Source organism: Erinaceus europaeus, chromosome 15 (assembly GCF_950295315.1).
Source record: "Erinaceus europaeus chromosome 15, mEriEur2.1, whole genome shotgun sequence".
Classification (NCBI taxonomy): Eukaryota; Metazoa; Chordata; class Mammalia; order Eulipotyphla; family Erinaceidae; genus Erinaceus; species Erinaceus europaeus.
Window position 1 is genome coordinate 24,871,209 of NC_080176.1, and position 20,938 is coordinate 24,892,146.

At 47.2% G+C, this 20,938-nt stretch overlaps 1 protein-coding gene across 6 annotated transcripts; it reads left to right on the plus strand.

Moving 5' to 3' along the window:
* Positions 1 to 301: 301 nt before the first annotated feature.
* ZSCAN25 (zinc finger and SCAN domain containing 25) lies at positions 302 to 19,512 on the plus strand. 6 transcript variants are annotated; one of them, XM_060173343.1, is made up of 9 exons: positions 302 to 784; positions 4,398 to 4,526; positions 5,575 to 5,993; positions 7,877 to 7,939; positions 8,062 to 8,266; positions 8,758 to 8,849; positions 10,070 to 10,196; positions 16,681 to 17,357; positions 19,093 to 19,512. In XM_060173343.1, exons 3-9 carry the CDS (start codon positions 5,601 to 5,603, stop codon positions 19,105 to 19,107), a joined length of 1,572 nt encoding a protein of 523 aa, XP_060029326.1. In that variant the 5' UTR covers positions 302 to 784; positions 4,398 to 4,526; positions 5,575 to 5,600; the 3' UTR covers positions 19,108 to 19,512. The 6 variants fall into 6 exon arrangements, with proteins under 6 accessions (XP_060029326.1, XP_060029322.1, XP_060029323.1 ...); XM_060173339.1 differs by having other exon boundaries at positions 304 to 784; positions 16,681 to 19,512; XM_060173340.1 differs by having other exon boundaries at positions 304 to 784; positions 5,578 to 5,993; positions 16,681 to 19,512.
* Positions 19,513 to 20,938: the final 1,426 nt, after the last annotated feature.

The following is a 20,938-nucleotide window of genomic DNA, read 5'->3' on the forward strand; positions in this document are numbered from 1 at the left end:
CTGAGGCTCCAAAGTCCCAGGTCTAATCCCCCACACCACCATGAACCAGAGCTGAGCAGTGCTCTGTAAACAAAATAAATAATATATAGATTTAAAGATTTTATTTATTTATGAGAAAGGGGAGAGAGAGAAAGAACCAGACATCACTCTGGTATATGTGCTGCCAGGGATTGAACTCCAGACCTCATGCTTGAGAGTCTAGTGCCTTGGCCACTGCGTCACCTCCTGGACTACTATATGTATATTTTAAAATATTTATTCCCTTTTGTTGCCCTTGTTTTTTTTATTGTTGAAGTTATTTGTTGTTGTTATTGATGTTGTTGGATAGGACAGAGAGAAATGGACACAGGAGGGGAAGACAGAGGGGGAGAGAAAGACACCTGCAGACCTGCTTCACCACTCGCAAACCTTCCTTCATGCAGGTGGGGACGGGGACGGGGGGAGGGGGCTCGATCCCGGGTCCTTGTGCATGGTCACATGTGCGTTCAACCAGGTGTGGCACCACCCGGCCCCCTAAAATGACTTTTTAAAAGAGACGATAAATAGGAATAGAACCCTAGAATGCGTGGCTGCGGCCTGGGGAGGTGGAAGGTGCGAAGGCCCCGCGCTGGGCTCCCGCGGCAGCAAGGAGCCTGCAGAGCTCGTGACCGCGACCATCGAGACGCAGCCACCTCCGGGCGGCCTAGAGGGGAAGCGGAAGTGACCCTTTTCCCGTGTGCACCTGTCTGACAGAAGTCGCAGCCCGCTTCCGGTCGGTGGAGCCCTGCGTCGTGTGAAGAGCTAGGTGAGCCCGAGGCGCTGGGACGGCGCTGGGACGGGGTTGGGCGGAGGGCTGGAGCGGACCGGGGGTCGCTGCTTTGGGGGGTGGCGTGGCTCGTCTCGGAGGGGGTGGTCCGGGGCTGCGGGGGACGACGCTGCCCCAACCCAGTCAGGCAGGGCCCGGCGGGGACCTGGAGCCGGAGCTCGGCCTGAGGAGAAGACGCGCTCGGGGCGCCTGAACCCTGGCGGACAGGCGCGGGACGGAGAATCTCAGTGGGGGCGGCCCCGGCAGAGCGCACGCGCCACCGCGCGCAGGGACCCGAGTTCGCGCCCCCGGCCCTCACCTGCAGGGGAGAGGCTGCGCGAGCGGTGGAGCAGGGCTGCGGGTCACCCCCCCAACTCTCCCTCTTTCTCTCTTTGTGTAACATTTTCATTTTTTTGGTATCTTATTATCTTCATTTATTGGCTAGAGACAGCCAGAAATCGTGAGGGGAGAGAGACAGAGAGCTACCTGCAGCCCTGCTGCACGACCCCCCCCCCCTCGTAGGTGGGGGCCGGGGTCGTGAACCCGGGGCCTGGAGCCTGGTGGCGCATACCCTCTGCGGAATGTGTGTGCGGGGCGCCTCCACTGAGATTTTCCCTCCCGCGCCCGTAACTTGTGCGCCTAGCCTGGTGTCTCTGTCTCACCCTCTGGCCGAAAGGGGTTGGGGCGGGGAGAGAAAGAAGAAAACCTCAGTGCGGGGACAGCACAGCACAGTGGTTCAGAAAGACTCTCCTGCTGGAGGGAGCCAAGGGTTCAAGCCTCAGCACCACCATCAGCCAGAGCTGAGCGGGGCTCTGGGCTCTCTGTATCTCTCTCATTGAAATAAATGAAATTGGCTCGTAAATAAACAAACAAGGGCAGGGGAGACAGCATCGTGGTTTTGCAAAAGCCTCTCCTGCCAGAGGCCCTGAGGTCCCAGGTTCAATCCCCAGCACCACCATCAGCCAGAGCTGGGTAGGGGTCTGCTAAAATAATTTTAATTATAATGACAATAATAACAGTAATAATTAAAATTATTTGTGATTTAATAATGATGTGCAACATTGTGAGATAACAGGGGTACAAGTCCATATAATTCCCACCTTCTCTCACAGTTCTGTGTCCCATCCTCTCCGTTGTAAACTTCCATTTGTTTATCCCTCTGGGAGTATGGACCAAGATTCTTGGTATTATCTTTATTTATTTGTTGGATAGAGACAGCTGGAAATCAAGAGAGAAGAGGGTGACAGAGAGGGAGAGAGTGATCCGGGAGATGGTGCAGTGGGAGATAAAGCATTGGACCCTCAAACAGGAGGTCCCAGGTCCATTTCCCAGCAGCACATGTACCGGAGTGATGTCTCATTCTTTTTCTCCCTCTCTTTCCCTATATTTCTCATAAATAAATAAATAAAATCTTAAAAAAAAAGAAAAGAGAGAGAAAAACACCTGCAGCACTGTTTCACCACTCGCAAAGCTTTCCCCCGCAGGTGGGGACCAGGGCTCGGACCCAGGTCCTTGAGCATTGCAACATGTGTGCTCAACCAGGTGTGCCATCATCCAGCCCCACCAAAATTCTTTATGGGATGCAGAGGTGGAAGGCCTGACAGCATCCTGGTTCTGCAAAAAAACTCTCCTGGCTGAGGCTCTGACATCCCAGAGTCAGTCCCCAGCAGCAGCCAGAGCTGAGCAGGGCTCTGTATCTTTCTCACTGTAGCTCTCTTTCATTAAAAATAAGTAGAGACCAGGTGGTGGTGAACTCAGTAGAGCACACAGGTCACCATGCGCAAGGACCGGAGTTCAAGTTCCGAGTCCTTATCTGTTGGGTGGGGCTGGGGAGAGCTGCATGAGTAATGAAGCAGGTCTGGAGGTGTCTTTCTCTCCCCCCTCTCTCTCAAATTCTCTCTGTCCTATCAAATGAAAAGAAAAAGGAACAACAACAACAAATTACTGCTGGGAGCATTGGGTTTGTCATACAGGCACTGACCCCCAGCTATAACTCTGGTGGGAAAAAAAGTCAACAGAAAAATAGAGATAAGTAAATAATAAAATATAAAAGGAAGAGAAGGATGGAAATAAATATCTAGCTGGAGCTGGGGAGAGACAGCATAATGGTTCTGCAAAGGATTTTCCTGCTTGAGCCTCAGAGGTCTCTGGTTCAGTTCCCAGCACTGCCATCAGCCAGAGCTGAGCAGGGCTCCGGTCTGTCTCTGTCTGTATGTATGTCTCTCTCCTGCTCTCTCTGAATCTCTCTTTCATTAAAAAGAAATGAGGGAGTCGGTGGTAGCGCAGTGGGTTAAGCACAGGTGGCGCAAAGCACAAGGAACAGCGTAAGGATCCCGGTTCGAGCCCCTGGCTCCCCACATGTAGGGGAGTTGCTTCACAGACGGTGAAAGAAATTTAAGAGTGGAGTGGGAGATTGAGAGGAAACGAGAAAGACTCTTGCAGCCCTGTTTCACTACTTGTGAAGCTTTTTCTTTGCAGGTGGTGACCAGGGGATTGAACCTGGGTCCTTCTGCACTGTAATGTGAGTATTTCACTAGGTGTACTGCTGCTCCCCCACTACCTTTAACATCTATTTTTGTGGCCTGCAAGGTGGTGCAATGGCTAAGTCTAAAGCATTTGACTTAAAATTGTGAAGTACCTGAGTTTAACACCTGACATACTATGTGCCAGAGTGAAGCTCTGGTTCTCTCACCTTCTTTCTCTCTTGTGTCAATTAGTAGAGCTTTAAATATTAATTTATTGACGGAGATAGTATAATTGTTATGCAGAAAGACTCATGGCAAAGTCTGAGGCTCAGCCCTCTATACTATAAACCAGAGCTGAGCATTGCTCTGGTAAAAGAGAGAAAAAAAAATTAGGAAGGGTGGAGGGTAGACAGCATAATGGTTATGCAAACAGACTCTCATGTCTGAGGTTCCAGAGTCCCAGGTTCAGTCCCCCGCACCACCATAAGCCAGAGCTGAACAGTGCTCTGGTAAAAAAAAAAAAAAAAAAAAAGTAATAAATAAATAAATATATAAAAAAAATTAGGAGACTGGGTGGTGGCACACCTGGTGCACATGTTACACTGCACAAGGACCTGGTTCCAAGTCCCTGGTCCCCACCTACAGGGGGGAAGCTTCACAAGTGATAAAGCAGTGCTGCAGCTCTCTCTCTCCTTTCTCCCTCTCTCCCTCTCCCCCTCCCCTCTCAGTTTCTGTCTCTATCCAATAAATAACAAGAAAAATTTAATATGTGAGAGAAGCCTCAAAGGCATCAAAGTAGGTGCCTCAAGCGCAGGCCCTCTTGTCTGCCTGCTGAGCTGTCTCCTTGGTCTTGCAGCCCTTTCGTTCTCACGAGGACTTGGACTATCATTGACCTTTCTTTTTCACTCCCAGGGTTCCTCTCTGGGGTGTGTATTATGGGAGGCAGACCTCTTGAATGTCTTTCATTTCTTCATGTGACCAGGAGGGGGAGTAGAGTTATCATGAATTCTAGATGAGAGTGTGTACTTCATGTGTTCTAAGTGCTGAAGTTTCACAGGATTTCCTACCTTTGTTGTCAGTTATGATGATGATGGTGATTGGTGTATTTCTGGTGACATTACATAATGCTGTCCTGCTGTTTTCCTTAGGCTGAGCCCACCAGCCTGTCCAAGCTGCTAGCAAGTCTACTGGTTTTGCTTATGAGATGTGACCTGATGCTGTTTGCTGCTGTGACACCACCTTGACTCAAGCCACTCTCAGCTCCGGCTCGGCTCATGGTTAGTGCTACTTCATATTTTGTCCCTTCTGATCTGTTACTCTGCTGACCACTACAGGCATGGTGACCTTTGTAAAACCTGTGCTGGCCACTCCCCCCACCCCGCACCCACCAGTGAAATTTAAAAAGAAAAAAAGAGCAAGTTTTTTTTAAAGATATATATATATATATTTATTTATAAAAAGGAAACTCTGACAAAACCATAGGATAAGAGGGGTACAAGTCCACATAATTCCCACCACCAGAACTCCGTATCCCATCCCCTCTCCTGATAACTTTCCTATTCTTTTTTTTTTTTCCTCCTCCAGGGTTATTGCTGGGCTCGGTGCCTGCACCATGAATCCACCGCTCCAGGAGGCCATTTATTCCCCCCTTTTGTTGCCCTTGTTGTAGCTTCGTTGTGGTTATTATTATTGCCCTTGTTGACGCAATTCGTTGTTGGATAGGACAGAGAGAAATGGAGAGAGGAGGGGAAGACAGAAGGGGAGAGAAAGATAGACACCTGCAGACCTGCTTCACCGCCTGTGAAGCGACTCCCCTGCAGGTGGGGAGCTGGGGGCTCGAACCGGGATCCTTACACTGGTCCCTGCGCTTTGCACCACATGCGCTTAACCCACTGCGCCACCGCCCGACCCCCACTTTCCTATTCTTTAACCCTCTGGGAATATGGACCGAGGGTCATTATCGGGTGCAGAAGGTAGGGAGGTCTGGCTTCTGTAATTGCTTCCCCGCTGAACATGGGCTTTGGCAGGTCAACCATACTCCCAGCCTATCTCTCTCTTCCCCTACTGGGGCGGGGGCTGCCTCTGGGGAAATAGGGCTCCAGGACACATTGGTGAGGTCGTCTGCCCAGGGAAATCCAGTTGGCATCATGTTAGCATCTGGAACCTGAAAAAAGAGTTAACATATAAAGCCAAACGAATTGTTGACTAGAGCAAGGTTCTTAATTGTTACTGAGGTTTGTTCTGGGACCTGCAGAGTAATTTTTGTCCTCCAGGTTTTGTCTAGAATGCACTAATTAATAGTGCATCTTTGCTTGGTCTTTCCAGCAGACTTTTTGCTTCAGGGAGGGAGCATGAAGATGCTTAAAGACCAACTGGGCATGGCAGAAGCTCCCCAGCAGCAGATGGGTATTCCAGTGGTCAAACTGGAGAAAGAGTTGCTTTGGGGCAGGGGCCAGGAGGACCCCAGTCCAGAGACTTTCCGCCTGAGGTTCCGGCAGTTCCGCTATCAGGAGGCAGCTGGCCCCCAAGAAGCCCTCAGCCAGCTCCAGGAACTCTGTTGCCGCTGGCTGCGGCCTGAGCTGCACACCAAGGAGCAGATCCTGGAGCTGCTGGTTCTGGAGCAGTTCCTAAGCATCCTGCCTCGGGAATTCTATGCCTGGATTCGGGAGCACGGTCTGGACAGCAGCAAGTCCCTGGCTGCCATGGTGGAGGACTTCACAGAGAGACCTGTGGAGGCCAAGGCGGTGGGTGAGAAGGGGCATCCGAGTTCATGAAGGGAAAGGCATAGGAAGTCGTGGAAGTGAGGGTGGGGTCTAGTCTTCCTCTTCTGTCCTTAGAATCCCTGTGGTACTTTTGGAGGCCAGTATAATTTTTTTTTTGTTTTTTCACCAGAGCAGTGCTCATTTCTGACTTATGGTGGTTTCGGGGACTGAACTTGGAATTTTGGAGTCTCAGGCTTGAGAGTCTCTTTGCATAACCATTATGCTGTCTACCTCCACCTGAGGCCAGTAGGATATTCAGCAAGAAAAGTCATTCCCAGAGAGATACAGGACTTGTTGGAGGGCCTTCAGCTTTTTAATTAAAAAAAAAATTTTTTTTTTTATTAGAGACCTGGCTATATTTCTCCCAGTGAGCCTTGGGCTCAAAGGAAGAGCTGTGGTCAATCTCAGATTCACTGTAGACTGTGAATGGCAGAGATGCCTATTGGAGTATAAATACTTCCATCAAAAAATTATTCTTCCCAAGAAGAGGTATCTGTTACAATGCCATTTCCAGGTTTGGGGTGTCAGCTCAAATGCCACATAGTGGCTGTGTGGGGTTGTTCAGGTGATGCCAAGTAACGACAGTTCAGATGCTTCCTTGGGACTCTGGCCACATCTCTGTCTCGCTTATGGTGACTCAGTTGTTGGCTGGGAAAGAAGAGAGCAAACTGAATGTCTGACTTACAGGTGACTTACTTTCTACTTTATGCTCCTTTTCCCGCTGCCTTCACCCTGACTTGCTGTATGGACATACCTTGGAGAAGTTGTGGATTTGGTTCCAGAACCTTACGATAGAGCAAATATTGAAATAAAACAAGTCACACAATGTTTTTGTTGTTCTCTAGTGCATAAAAAGGCTGTATTTGCACCATGCTGCAGTCTGTAAAGTGTGGAATAACATGTCTGAAGCCAATGCATAGACTTTAGTTAAGTATAACTTAGAGGCAGGAAATTAGCTTGTGCTGTTAGAAATATGGGAGCAGTAGATAGACTTGCTTGATGCAGCACTGCCATCTCCGTGATGCGCTGTGAAGTGAGGTGCACTAAAATAAGGAGTGCTGTGGTCCGGGAGGTGGCGCAGTGGCTAAGGCACTAGACTCTCAAGCATGAGGTCAGGAGTTTGATCCCCGGCAGCACATGTACCAGAGTGATGGCTGGTTCTTTCTCGCCTCCTATCTTTCTCATGAATAAATAAATAAATTCTTAAAAAAAAAAAAAGGAGTGCCTATATCTTCTTGAGGAAATTGTTTCTCCTATTTACTTCCAACTCAGGAGCTTGAAATTGGACCTGAAAGTGCCTTGTTTTTGTTTTCCATGCTATTTTCAGGGCGGCTTTTTTTCCCTCTCCCTTTGGCTGATTCATCTTCTGAAAATACTACAGACTTTATATACAAAATTTAGGCTCTCTGTGGTGTTATCCACAGTGGAATATGGTCAGTGTTGAGGCAGGCAGATGAGCCACTTGCCAAATGGCATGGGGAGATAAAAGTTGCTCAGAACCCGATAAAGGGACCTTTACTGTCTTTTTTTTTTTTTTTTTACATTTTTTAAAATTATTTTTGCCTATTTGATAGACAGAAAATGGAGAGGAAGGGGCGATAGGGAGAGAGACAGAGACATCTGCAGCTCTGCTTCACCACTTGTGAAGCTTTCCCCCTGCAGGTAGGGACTGGGGGCTTAAACCTGGGTCCTTGTGCATTGTAATGTGCGCCCCCTCCCCACACTGTCTTTACCCACCTTCTCATGGTGTCCTTGGAAAAGCTGAGCTAGCATTTGCTCCTCCTTCTCTGCAGTTGGAATAGTCTTTTCTCGGTTTTCTTTGCAGGTTTTTTCTTTTTCTTTTTCTTTTTTCTTTTTTTTACCAGAGCACTGCTCAGCTCTGGTTTATGGTGGTGCAGGGGATTGAACTTGGGACATGGGAGCCTCAGGTATGAGAGTCTCTTTGCATAACCATTATGCTATTTACCCCTGTCCTCTTTGCAGGTTTTAATTTCCTTCCTGCCAGCCTTCTCTGGGCCTCCTACTGATGGACTTTTGTGTCTGTTCATAGGTTCCATGCCACGAGCAGGGGGAGCAGCAGGAAGCGGCGGCACTTTGCAGAGGTCCTTGGGAACCAGCTGTCCACCTGGGTCCAGTGGAAGTCAAGCCCGAGTGGGGGATGGCCTCTGGGGAAGGGGTTCAAGGCCTCCACCAAGGCACTGAGGAGCAGCTCAGTCAGGACCCCGGAGGTGGGACACAGGCATTCCAGGAACAGGGTAAGCCATAACAGTGCAGAAGTGAAGGCACAGAAAACCATGCTTTGTGGTCCCTTGCTCCTATCCCTTTCCTTTGCAAACTCAGCAGTTGATAAAGGAAATTACCCGTGAGGTATAATTTTGAGTTTCCCTGACTAGTTTCTCTTGCCTTTAGTAGCAAAACAGATGTGTAATGTTGTTTTCTTGCTTTGACTCTGATTTCTGCAGGAATTATTCTGCTCTCATTATTTCTTTTCTCCTCCTTTCCTTCACATCCCTTCTAGAAATCTCAAGGACATATATGGCAAGTGTGGAACGTTACCTTTTAAGTGGGCAAACCAGTTATATCCTTGAAAACGACGTGACTATCTTGTTTAAATGCCAGAGGGGCTATTCCCAGATTGTGGAGTCTCCTTATGGTTTCTGGTCTTCTGTGTGTCTAGCAGTGGACAGCTCAGATATGCTAACTGCATGATAGCACTAATCCTTCTGTGCTTCTTTCCCTTGCTCAGCTCTGCCAATCCTTCAGGCTGGCCCTGGCCTCCCCCCAGTGAGCACCAGAGAGCAAGACATGGCAGCTGGGTTCCTTCCAGCTGGACCCCAGGTGAGCTGTGCCTCTGCTGTGCAGGGAGCATCTGCTGCTCTGAGTTAGGTTCACCCTCCCCAGGATTTTTCTGCGCAGCAGATCCATCCTCCAAGTTGAACAAGTTGAACCTCCCTTCCTGGTTTGTGGGCATGACAGCATGTGTTTTCCCATCACCTTTTGGTCTTAATTTGAATTGAACCTCTCTAGGATTTTCTTTCTCCAATTTGAGTCTGAGAATCATGAGATGGGGGTGGTGGGTAGATAGCATAATGATTATGCAAAGAGATCCTCTTGCCTGAGGCTTCAATATCCCAGGTTCAATCCCCTGAACCACCATAAGCCAGAGCTGAGCAGTGCTCTGGTAAAAAAAGAAAAACAAAAACAAAAAACTGAATATCATGCTGCTTTGTCATGTGTGTGACCCAGGTTTGAGCCCACTCCCCACTACACTGAAGGAAGCTTTAATGCTGTGGTCTCTTTCACTCACTCACTGTCACTATCTTAAAAAAAAAAAAAAAAAAAAAAAGGGCCAATGGCATGTCCAAATGCACTTTATCTTCCATGACACCATAAAGCACTGCCATAGTAAAAGGGGAGGGTCTCACCAAATTTTAAAAGCCTGCTGTCATTCTTCCTCTCCTCTAGACACAGAACAGGAGCCAATGCAGGCATAAAACCACACCTGAGGGAGTCAGGCAGTAGCGCAGCAGGTTAAGTGAAAGGACAGGCAGAAAGATCCCAGTTTGAGCCCCCGACTCCCCACCTGCAGGGGAGTTGCTTCACAAGTGATGAAGCAGGTCTGCAGGTCTGCTACCTATCCCTCCCCGCAGCATGATAGTCAAATGAGCTATTTTACCAGCCCAAACATGGCATTGTTCTTAACATGGGGCCTGCCTACATGTTTCCTGGCCTCTGAATGAAGTCCCTTCTACATATGGAGAATACATAGAACTCCAGGCTCTTGAGACTGGCGGATTGAATCAACATGTTTGAAAAGGGCTCAGTACCTGCTGCAGAGTCAGATATACAGTGATTTATACAAACCTATTACTTCCCTGACTTTGAGCTTTCAAGAGGGAGGTACTTCCACACTCGACACCTGGAGTCCTAATTCCTTCTGTCTTCTTGCTATCCCGAGAATGTTGTCCCTGGTGTTCTCTTCTGCTTTTAGACACCTTCTGCTGGGGGTGGGGGTGGGGTGTTATTTTTATACTCATAGCAGTTTCCTGTTGTTATAGGCATTGGGACCATTTAAAGACATGGCCTTGGCCTTCCCTGAGGAGGAATGGAGACAAGTAACCCCAGCCCAGATAGACTGCTTTGGGGAGTATGTAGAACCACAGGACTGCAGGATTGCATCTCCAGGTAAGGCTGTTTCCTTCCCACAGGTATGAAATGAAGGTGTTTTGAGCTGCTTATTGGGGCTCTTGCCCTAGCCCATATTAAGAACCTGATGCTACTGATACAGGAAGGGGTTTCATGGCAGGTGAGTTTCATGGCAGGTGAGGGGTTTCATGGCAGGTTTCATGGCAGGTGGGTTTCATGGGCCTAAGGAAAGAGGATGGTTGAGGTGTGTAAGCAGCTAGTTAGTACATTTCTTTTTCTTTTTATTTGATAGAGATAGCCAGAAATTGAGAGGAAGGGAGCGATAGAGAGGAAGAGAGACAGACACCTGCAGCACTGCTTCACCACTTGTGAAGCTTTCCTTCTACAGGTGGGGACTAGGGGCTTGAACCTGGGTCTTTGCACATTGTAACATATTCTCAATCAGGTACACCAGCACATGGCCCCGCTAGTGCATTTCTCTGGAGAGGAGGACAACAGGCTCTCGTGAACTGGTTTTCTGACTAGTGTGATTTATGGCTGCTGAGGACTTGATGGCAGGAGAAAGGAAGGCAGCCTATGCTTCAAAGGCTGAATCTTGTGCTTCTTGAGTACCTCCACCTAGGACAGACCCTACCATAGATGCTTTGTGTGGGGAAGATACTAAGACGTGAAACCTTCAGAGCACACAGAAATGGGGAGTGGTTGGTCTGATCGTATGAGAGCAAGCAGAGTCTTGCCTGTCTGTCTCAAGTTCACCTGGGTGTGTAGCTGGAAAGAAGTTCTAGGAAAGAAGCTCATAAGAGCAACAGCAGTAAGAGGAAGAAGAGGAGAGGGTCTAGTGAGCCCAGGGAACTGCAAGGTGAGAGCTCACTGGGAAGCCAGCAGGGGGCACTGCAGGGCTTGGAGACTGCCTGAGGTGAGAGCAGTGTGGGGAATCTCTGGACTGAATAGGGAGAAGAGTGAGGAGAGGAAAATAATCCTGGTTGGAATGGCCCTCTCCTTTGTTCCCACCAATTCTCTCCCTCTTCCTTTCACCACTTCTGAGTTCTGACCACTCAGATGTCCTTAGCCTACCTGACATTTCCTCATCTTGAAAGAGATGAATGAGAGTCTTAGATGCCCACCAGGACATAGGAGAAACTGCCCTATCGTGGGCATCTCAGTCATTTTATTTTAATTTAATTTAACTTAATTTTATTGAGAAAGAGATACAAAGAAATCAGAGCACTGCTGGATTATGGTGGTGTTAGGGGCTGAATTTAGGACCTGGGAATTTTGGTGCCTCAGGTGTGAAAAACTTACTGTGTTACCACTATGCTATCACTCCAGCCCAATCAAGCAATTAAAAAAAACCAACAACAAACTATTATTATTATTTTTTACTTATTGGATGGATACAAAAGTTGAGAGGGAAGAGGGAGGTAGGGAGAGAGAAAGAGAGATATCTGCAGCACTGCATCACTGCCTGTATGCGGGGGCTGGGGCTTGAACCTGGATCCTTACACATTGTAACATGTGCTCTACCCAGCACATGTTTACTGAATAAATAGTTACTCTTTATGAGTAACTATTTACTTACCAAGAGATACTTATTTGACACTTGTGATGGGCCAACATTGTGCCAGTCACTAGGAAGAGTTTAAAATAAAGATGCTTGGGGGCCGGGTGGTGGTGCACCTGGTTGAGTGCATGTTACAATGTGCAAGGATCCAGGTTCAAGTCCCCTGTTTCCACCTGCAGGGGAAAGCTTCATGAGTGGTGAAGCTGTACTGCAGGTTGTCTCTCTCTCTCTCCCTCTCTGTCTCCCCCTTCCCTATTGATTTCTGGGCTGTTTCTATCCAATAATTAAAGATAATAAAAAATAAATTAAAATAAAGATGTTTTTGGCTGGGGAGGTAGCTTAGTGTAAGAGTGCAGGACTTGCATATGTGAGACTCTGGATCTAATCCTCAGCAGGACATATGTAGAGGAGAGCTCTGACCTCTCTCAGCTGACCTCTTTAATGAAATAATAATAATAAAACCATAAATATATATTGCTTAGCTGTATGAATTTAAGAGTTGAGAAGCAGGGCCCATGTGCCTGTAATTAATAATGGTGAGTGGTGTGCAGGACACCAGAGGAGTGCACTTAGGAGACTTCGGTACAAGTGTGTGTGTGCTTGACACTGGGATGCATTAAGTAAGTTCCTGTCCCTGTTGTGGATATCGCTCTGCCCTTGATGCCACTGTGTGGGGTCTGCATTTTGCCTGCCTGCTCTCGGAGGGTTTTGACATCCTCTTTGCCATTTCTGACTGTTTTAGAGGCTCTAACTGGATATCTGTACTCACACACTTTGCTAGGCCTTTTTTTAGATAACAGTGTGGTGAAGGTCCTGCTGGGTAGGATGAAGACCAACTTCCTGAGCATGTTATCCATACCATCTATTTCAACTTGAGATTTTCCTAGGGTTCATTCCCATATAGCTGGTGCTCTTGAGTAGATAGCTGTGTAAAATTGGACCCTAAAAATAACAGTTACATCATATGTAGGATTCACCATACAGGTTCATTTCTCCAGGGCCTAGGTAAGGCTTATGCATTGTGTTTAGTTTTTAAAATTTATTCATCTTTGTTATTATTTAGATTTTTTAATTGAATAGAGACAGAAATTGAGAGGGGAGAGAGAGACAGAGAGACACCTGCAACTCTACTTCACCATTCATAAAGCTTTTCCCCTACAGGTGGGGACCAGGGGCTTGAACGTGGATCCTTGTGCACTGTAGTGTGTGCACATAACCGGGTGTACCACTGCCTGGCCCTTTTATTATTATTTTTTCCCCTTTATTATTATTATTTTTTAATTTTTTTCCCCCCTTTTTGTTGCCCTTGTTGTAGCCTCGTTGTGGTTATTATTATTGCCATTGTTGATGTTCGTTGTTGGATAGGACAGAGAGAAATGGAGAGAGGAGGGGAAGACAGAGGGGAAGAGAAAGATAGACACCTGCTTCACTGCCTGTGAAGTGACTCCCCTGCAGGTGGGGAGCCGGGGGCTCGAACCCGGATCCTTACGCCAGTCCCTGCGCTTTGCGCCACATGCGCTTAACCCACTGTGCCACTGTCCGACCCCCCCTTTATTATTATTATTATTATTTTTTATTTTTTTATTTTTTCCTTTTTTTCCTCCAGGGTTATTGCTGGGCTCGGTGCCTGCACCATGAATCCACTGCTCCTGGAGGCCATTTTTCCCCCTTTTTGTTGCCCTAGTTGTTGCAGCCTCGTTGCGGTTATTATTGCCATTGTTGATGTTGCTTTGTTGTTGGATAGGACAGAGAGAAACGGAGAGAGGAGGGGAAGACAGAGAGAGGGGGAGAGAAAGATAGACACCTGCAGACCTGCTTCACTGCCTGTGAAGCGACTCCCCTGCTGGTGGGGAGCCGGGGGCTCAAACCGGGATCCTTACGCCGGTCCCTGCGCATTGCGCCACGTGTGCTTAACCCACTGCGCCACCACCTGATCCCCCCTTTATTATTTTTATTTTACTTTATTTTTTTACTCGATAGAGACAGGCAGAAATGAGAGCTAGAGAGGGTGAGAGACAGAGACATCTGTAACACTGTTTCACCACTTGTAAAACTTACCCCCTGTAGGTTGGGAATTGGGATTGAACCTGGGTCCTTGCACATGGTAATGTGTGTACTCAACCAGGTGTGCCACTGCCCAGTGGCATCTTGCATTTAGTTCTAATTTTACTAGTCATAACACCTCAAAACTGGGACTCCCAGTTAGTAAACAAATTATAAAATGTTCTCACAGTGTAACAGTGCATGGGTGAAAAAGCATGTAGTATGACCACATCCACACACCACAAAGTGAGTGAATTTCACAGGCATAATGTTGAGCCTTGGGAGTTGGGCAGTAGCGCAGTGGCTTTAGCGCATGTGGCGCAAAGCGCAAGGACTGGCATAAGAATCCCAGTTTGAGACCCCGGCTCCCTACCTGCAGGGGAGTCGCGTCACAGGCGGTGAAGCAGGTCTGTAGGTGTCTTTCTTTCTTTTTTTTTTTTTTTAATTTTTTAAATTTTATTTATTTATTCCCTTTTGTTGCCCTTGTTGTTTTATTATTGTAGTTATTATTGTCGTTGTTGGATAGGACAGAGAGAAATGGAGAGAGGAGGGAAAGACAGAGAGGAGGAGAGAAAGATAGACACCTGCAGACCTGCTTCACCGCCTGTGAAGCAACTCCCCTGCAGGTGGGGAGCTGGGGTTCGAACCGGGATCCTTATGCCGGTCCTTGTGCTTTGCGCCACCTGCGCTTAACCCGCTGCGCTACAGCCCAACTCCCGGTGTCTTTCTTTCTTTCCCTTTCTCTGTCTTCTCCTCCTGTCTCCATTTCTTTCTGTCCTATCTAATAGTGACAACATCAGTTACAACAACAATAAAAAAGACAACAAGGGCAACAAAAGGGAAAATAAGTAAAATAAAAAAAATTTAAAAAAGTTGAGCCTCAAGGTCTGAATCGACACAGGAAGTTCAAGGACAGGCAAGCATCCTTTACAACAGCGTGGATTTTGGTGGCATGTTGCCTGGGGGATTATCAGCGCTAGGGGCAGCGGGAGAGGGACTTTTGAGTATTGATACTACTACTAGACTAGATGCTGTTTACATTGTTGTATTGTGCTCATTCTGAAAACTCTGAGCTCTACACTTATGCTCTGTATACTTTAACCTTCATGAAAGAACAAAATCTAAAAACAAAACAAAACAAACACCAGAGGTAACTGCTGTGTCCTTGCTTGTCAGATCAGAGGGAATCTTATGTCCTATTTTTGTCTTTTTAAAAAAAAAAAAAAAAATATATATATATATATATATATATATATTTATTTTCCCTTTTGTTGCCCTTGTTTTTATGGTTGTAGTTATTATTGCTGTTGTCATTGTTGTTGGATAGGACAGAGAGAAATGGAGAGAGGAGAGGAGACAGAGAGGGAGAGAGAAAGATAGATGCCTGCAGACCTGCTTCATGGCTCATGAATCGACCCCCCGTAGGTGGGGAGCTGGGAGCACGAACCAGGATCTTTACGCCGGTCCCTGCGCTTCACGCCATGTAAGCTTAACCTGCTGTGCTACCGCCCGACTTCTCTCTTTTTATCTTTTAATGGCCTTGCTAGAAAAGACTTGGCTCCATTATGTGCTCCTTTCCTTTTTCTCCTTTCTTTGTTGGCTTCTTTGTTCCTTAGTTCCTTTTCTCCTCTCCTTCCTCTTGTTTTTCTGTAAACAATTGTGTTAATTAGAGGGTAGCAGATAGATCATGGGAAGGATTTTTGGAAGACTCAAGGTAACTCAGCAGCATCCATGACCATTTTTAGTTTTTTTTTTTTTAACCAGAGCATTGTTCAGCTCTGGCTAATGGTGGTGCAGGGGATTGAACCTGGGACTTTGGAGTCTCAGGCATGAGTCTCTTTGCATAACCATTATGCTATCTACCCCTGCCCCCATTTTTATTTTTTGTAGATGCCACCAAAAGGTAGTTTGGTAAGAGAATGGCAGATGGGGCTCAAATATGGTCATGGACTGTCCTTCCAAGTTTGCCCTTGGCACAGGCTCCCCAGAGACTAAAGACTTGTAAAGATATTTAGGGAGAGGGAGTAGTCTGGGTAGGCTGAGAAAGTGGAGGAGGATCCAGATCACTGGGGAAAGCAAAACACCTCACAAAATGTGAAGTCATGTTTACCCTGAGGTCACCTGTGAGTAAGTGCAGGGCAAACAAAGTGCTAATTGAGTACATATGTCTAGAAGAGAGCCACAGGTTCAGAGTGGTCAGGGTGCATCTCTCAGAGGACATCACTGAATTATATCCTCAACGAAGTCAAAGTCTGCATCAGTGTAAAGTTAAGTGGGAGGGCATTAAAGCAGACGGTTGTGGCACAGAGTTTGGCATGATCACATACAACCTAGACTGGTGGCTGGAACAATGGGCTTTTCTTTCTCACAGTTCTGGAGGCTGTCAAGGGGTCAGCAAATGAGGTGGCTATTGGCGAAGGTCCTCTTCTTGTGGTGTCCTTACAGTGGCTGCTGGTGGTGGTAGTGCTGGTGTCATTTTCTCATATCTTTTCCTCTTACATTATGACAGTGTGAGGGGTTGTGCTCACATGACCCCTGTGTGCGTGCGAAGAGGGAGTTCCAGTTTCTCTTCTCTTTTTGTGATGAGGACATTTCATCTCTTTAATTCCTTCATGCGGTCTCCACCCTTGTGGCCTCACCCAGTCACATTTCAAAGACCTTATTTCCTAATAGTATCACACTGGGGCTTAGGGTTTCAGCCTGTGAACATAGGAGGAGATGTAAACATTCAGTTCATAGCAGAGATGGAAAGAAGTAAAGGAAGTCTGACTTGGGTCAGTGGTAGTGAAATGTTTTGAACTTGGTCACAGGAAAAAAAGGAGTCGTTAACCAGGACATTCTTAGACACCAAGTTCTAACATACACAGTGTTCTCTTCATAGCAACTACAGAATCAGCCTGTATCTCCTTTGTCCTGTAGGCATGGGGAGCAAAGAAAAGGAGACCAAAACCCAGCAGGCTGACCTCAAGGGGGCGCTTGCACGGCTGACATCTGAGAGATTTGGTGAAGCCCTGCTCCAGAGCCCTGAGCTGGGAAGACCCTGTGAGCAGGAGCAGGGGATCTCTGCGGGGAGTTCTGTGGGAAATGTGACTGGGCCACTGCCCCCCCAGCCTGGCCTCCCTGCCCTGCCCGAGGACCTCAAGCCCCATAGCTCCTTTTGGAAGCCTTTCCAGTGCCCTGAGTGTGGCAAAGGCTTCAGCCGGAGCTCCAATCTTGTCCGCCATCAGCGGACCCATGAAGAGGAGAAATCCTATGGCTGCATGGAGTGTGGAAAAGGCTTCACGCTCCGTGAATACCTCATGAAGCACCAGCGCACCCACCTGGGCAAGAGGCCCTACGTGTGTGGCGAGTGCTGGAAGACTTTCAGCCAGCGCCACCACCTTGAGGTGCACCAGAGGAGCCACACGGGGGAGAAGCCCTACAAGTGTGGTGACTGCTGGAAGAGCTTCAGCCGCAGGCAGCACCTGCAGGTACACAGGAGAACTCACACTGGCGAGAAACCCTACACATGCGAGTGCGGCAAAAGCTTCAGCAGGAATGCCAACCTGGCTGTGCACCGACGGGCACACACGGGGGAGAAGCCCTATGGTTGCCAGGTGTGTGGGAAGTGCTTTAGCAAGGGTGAGCGGCTGGTCCGCCATCAGCGGATCCACACAGGAGAGAAGCCTTACCACTGCCCGGCATGTGGCAGGAGCTTCAACCAGAGGTCCATCCTCAACCGGCACCAGAAGACCCAACACCGTCAGGAGGCCCCCGTGCCTTGAAGGTGCCTGCCCAAGGCGATGGAGGGTGCTGGAGAAGAAATGGGCCTTCCTGGACCACCAAGGGGAAGAGTCATTTGTCTTTCTACGCTAAAGGGCTTCTTGACTTGGGGCTGAAGTGTGGAGGAGTTGTGGGGTGCAGAAAGGCCCTTTGACCCACATTTTTCCTCTCATTCAGTTCTCAGACATGGGAGGTGGGCAAGGCCTGGGTAAGATTTCTGGAGGACCCAGCTTCTACCATCTCTTATCCAGGCAGTGCTAGTAATTTTCTTACCACCTCTTAGAGAAACGTTAGCCCAGGTTTCTCCAGGTTGAGGAGTCTTTTGCACAGTCTGAGGACAAGGCTGAATGCCCTGTGTGGGCAGTTCTGACCTCATTATCTTTTTTTTTTTTCTGAGGAACTGGGGCCTCTCACATCTGTGATTTTTATCATTTCTGTGCAGATTTTTTCATTTAAACAGAGAAAGAGGGAGTTATGCCATAACACCAGAACTTGGTGCTATGGTATCTCCTGTGTGGTACTAGGACTTGAACCTGGGCTGTGTGCATGGCCAGGCACTGCCCAGTGAGATATCTCTGGTCCCATGAACCTTATTTTTTCTGCAGATTTTGTCTTGCCTGTAAGATCATTAGCTCTGACCCCTGTCTGCCCCCTTCCTGCTTAGGAAGTATTTATTTATTGAGCACCTAATATGCACCTGGTGCTGGATGTTCAGTGGTGAATGAAACAGACAAGACCTTGTTTTTCCGGAGCTTGTGAATTAGCACTGGGAAGACACACAGAACTGTTAATGACCCTGAGTGTCCTCAGGCTGGTAGTAAGTGCTGTGTGAGAAGGTGCTCTGCTCTGCTCATGGTTGCCCTGCCTGCTCGGTCCTAGCTCTTTCTCCCCATTTGGAATCTCTCAGGCAGCCCTAAGATCCCAAGCCTTATTTTCCTTGACTTGTCTCTGTTACTCTCAACCCTCCTCTCTAAAGTGTCCCCTTTCCATTTCTCCTGTACTAGAACAACTACCCACAAGTCTGCTAGAAAATTAATATTTTGTTGTTGATAACTGAATAAACATGAGAGTATTTTAACAAACAGTCTCGCATACAGATTTAATGAGGTGAGTTTGAGAGATGAACTGGTGTTAATATCCTCTTCAGATGTTACTGTATATAAATTGTTTTCTCTTATCATTTCACAAATATTTATCATGGCTCATCTTTAATCGTCCATCAAAGACCAGTGAATAAAAACAGGGAGAGTCCCTGATTTGGCAGAGCTTCTGTTGTAGTGAATGTATTTGATTTTCAGACACCCCCCCCCCCACCACCCATGTAGCCTGTGGATGCTTCCATGAAACTTCTGGACCTGGGATTTTTTTTTTTTTAATTTCTTTATTGGGGGATTAATGGTTTACAGTCAACAGTAAAATATAATAGTTTGTATATGCATAACATTTCCACATACAACCCCCACTATGGACCTGGGATTTTAACCTGTCTGTGCCTGCCAGTTTCTTGCCCCAAGAGGCATTCACCATCTACCTCTTGTCCCCAGATTATTTTGTCCTCTTTGTCTCTAGGTCTATGTCATTTGAAAGGTGCTTGGGGTCCTGGATGCCAATTGGAGATTCTGTGAGGGGAGCAGTCTGTCAAAAGAGTGCCAATTCAGAAAAATAAAGATACTCATGGGTATTTTAAATGCATTTCTCCAAAAAGGAGGCGATGTAGCCATTGTAACTGTTTAGTCATTGTGTGTGTGCACGCGTTATTTTATCATCACTGGAGGTGTTCCTTTCTGCTTAAAATCCTTGAAACTGCACACCTGGCATGGATTGCACTGCAGCGTGACTATAAGCCTTCAACTCTCGTTGCTGAGTACGTCATTTGTGGACACTGTGTAATTGCAAAATGTGATTTGTCTTCTGGTGCCTCTTAATATCATACTGCTTTACTGAAATGCTTTCTTCCACTGTAAACAAGATAAATGGTAATGACTTTAATTCAGAGTTGTATTACTCAGTCTATTTTGAATGACTTTAATTCAGAGTTGTATTACTCAGTCTATTTTGAACCACATCACCACCCAGTTCTTGACAGAGACCCCTGGAGATTATGATTTAGCAAATGACCTGGCCTTTCCCTGGTCCTTAGGAGCCTTCATGTATCAGGGTGTGTGTATCTGAAGTGCAGGGCTGTCTTAGCCTCTCAGAGTTGGTGAAGTCAGGTGCAAAATCAACTCTTAGCTCTTTCCCAAAGAGCCAGTGTGGCTCACACACAGTGGGAGGCCCTATCTTAAGTTCCTGGTTTTCTTTTTTTTTTTTTTAATTTATTTTATTTATTCCCTTTTGTTGCCCTTGTTGTTTTATTGTTGTAGTTATTATTATTGTTGTTGTCATTGTTGGATAGGACAGAGAGAAATGGAGAAAGGAGGGGAAGACAAAGAGGAGGAGAGAAAGATAGACACCTGCAGACCTGCTTCACCGCTTGTGAAGCGACTCACCTGCAGGTGGGGAGCCAGGGTTCGAACCGGGATCCTTATGCCGGTCCTTGTGCTTTGCGCTACAGCCCGACTCTCTAAGTTCCTGGTTTTTTAAGAGGTCTGTATGCCATGCCAAGGTGGGGAACTTGGAGTTTAGCGGCTGGGAGTTTTCTCTCTAGTGGTCCTTCTGTTTATTCCTCTTTGATCAGACACTTAGTCTGACAAGACTGTTGAAATCCTCTGAAACTTCAGTAAGAGTTTTGCTTTCTTTCTCTTTGGGGCACTCCTGACTACTGAGCATTGGACTTTCAAGTATGAGGTCCAGAGGTTGCACCCCAACATTGCATGTGCTAGGGTGATGCTCTGATTCTCTCTCTTCTGATTTGAACCCAGATCATTGCGTGGGTCCTTGTGCTTAGTACTATGTAACTAGGTGTGCCACCACCTAGCCCCCCCTTTTTTTAGCAGCAGTTGAGAGGGGAGGGGGAGATTGAGTGAGAGAGAGATGTCTGTGGTCCTGCTTCACTACTCATGAAGCTTTCCCCCTCCAGGTGGGGACCAAGAGTTTGAATCTGGATCTTTGTGCACTGTAATGTGAGCACCTAACCAGGTGTGCTACCACCTGACCCAAAAACAATACTTTTCTCCCCTTTTTTTTTTTTTAAATTTATTTATAAAATGGAAATATTGACAAGACCATAGGATAAGAGGGGTACAGTTCCCACCATCAGAACTTCGTATCCCATCCCCTCCCTTGAAAGCTTTCCTATTCTTTATCCCTCTGGGTTAAAGGATCATTATGGGGTGCAGAAGGTGGAAGGTCTGGCTTCTGTAATTGCTTCCCCGCTGAACATAGACATTGGCAAGTCGACCCATAATCCCAGCCTGTCTCTCTCTTTCCCTAGTGGGCCAGGGCTCTGGGGAAGCAGGGTTCAGGACACATTGGT

Excerpts from the sequence above, each read along its gene's own strand:
- ZSCAN25 (XM_060173339.1), top strand. The coding sequence starts at position 5,601 with ATGAAGATGCTTAAAGACCAACTGGGCATGGCAGAAGCTCCCCAGCAG. Across the intron at positions 7,940-8,061 it reads TTGGGACATGGGAGCCTCAG|GTTCCATGCCACGAGCAGGG; the intron begins GTATGAGAGTCT and ends GTCTGTTCATAG. Across the intron at positions 10,197-16,680 it reads CTGCAGGATTGCATCTCCAG|GCATGGGGAGCAAAGAAAAG; the intron begins GTAAGGCTGTTT and ends TTTGTCCTGTAG.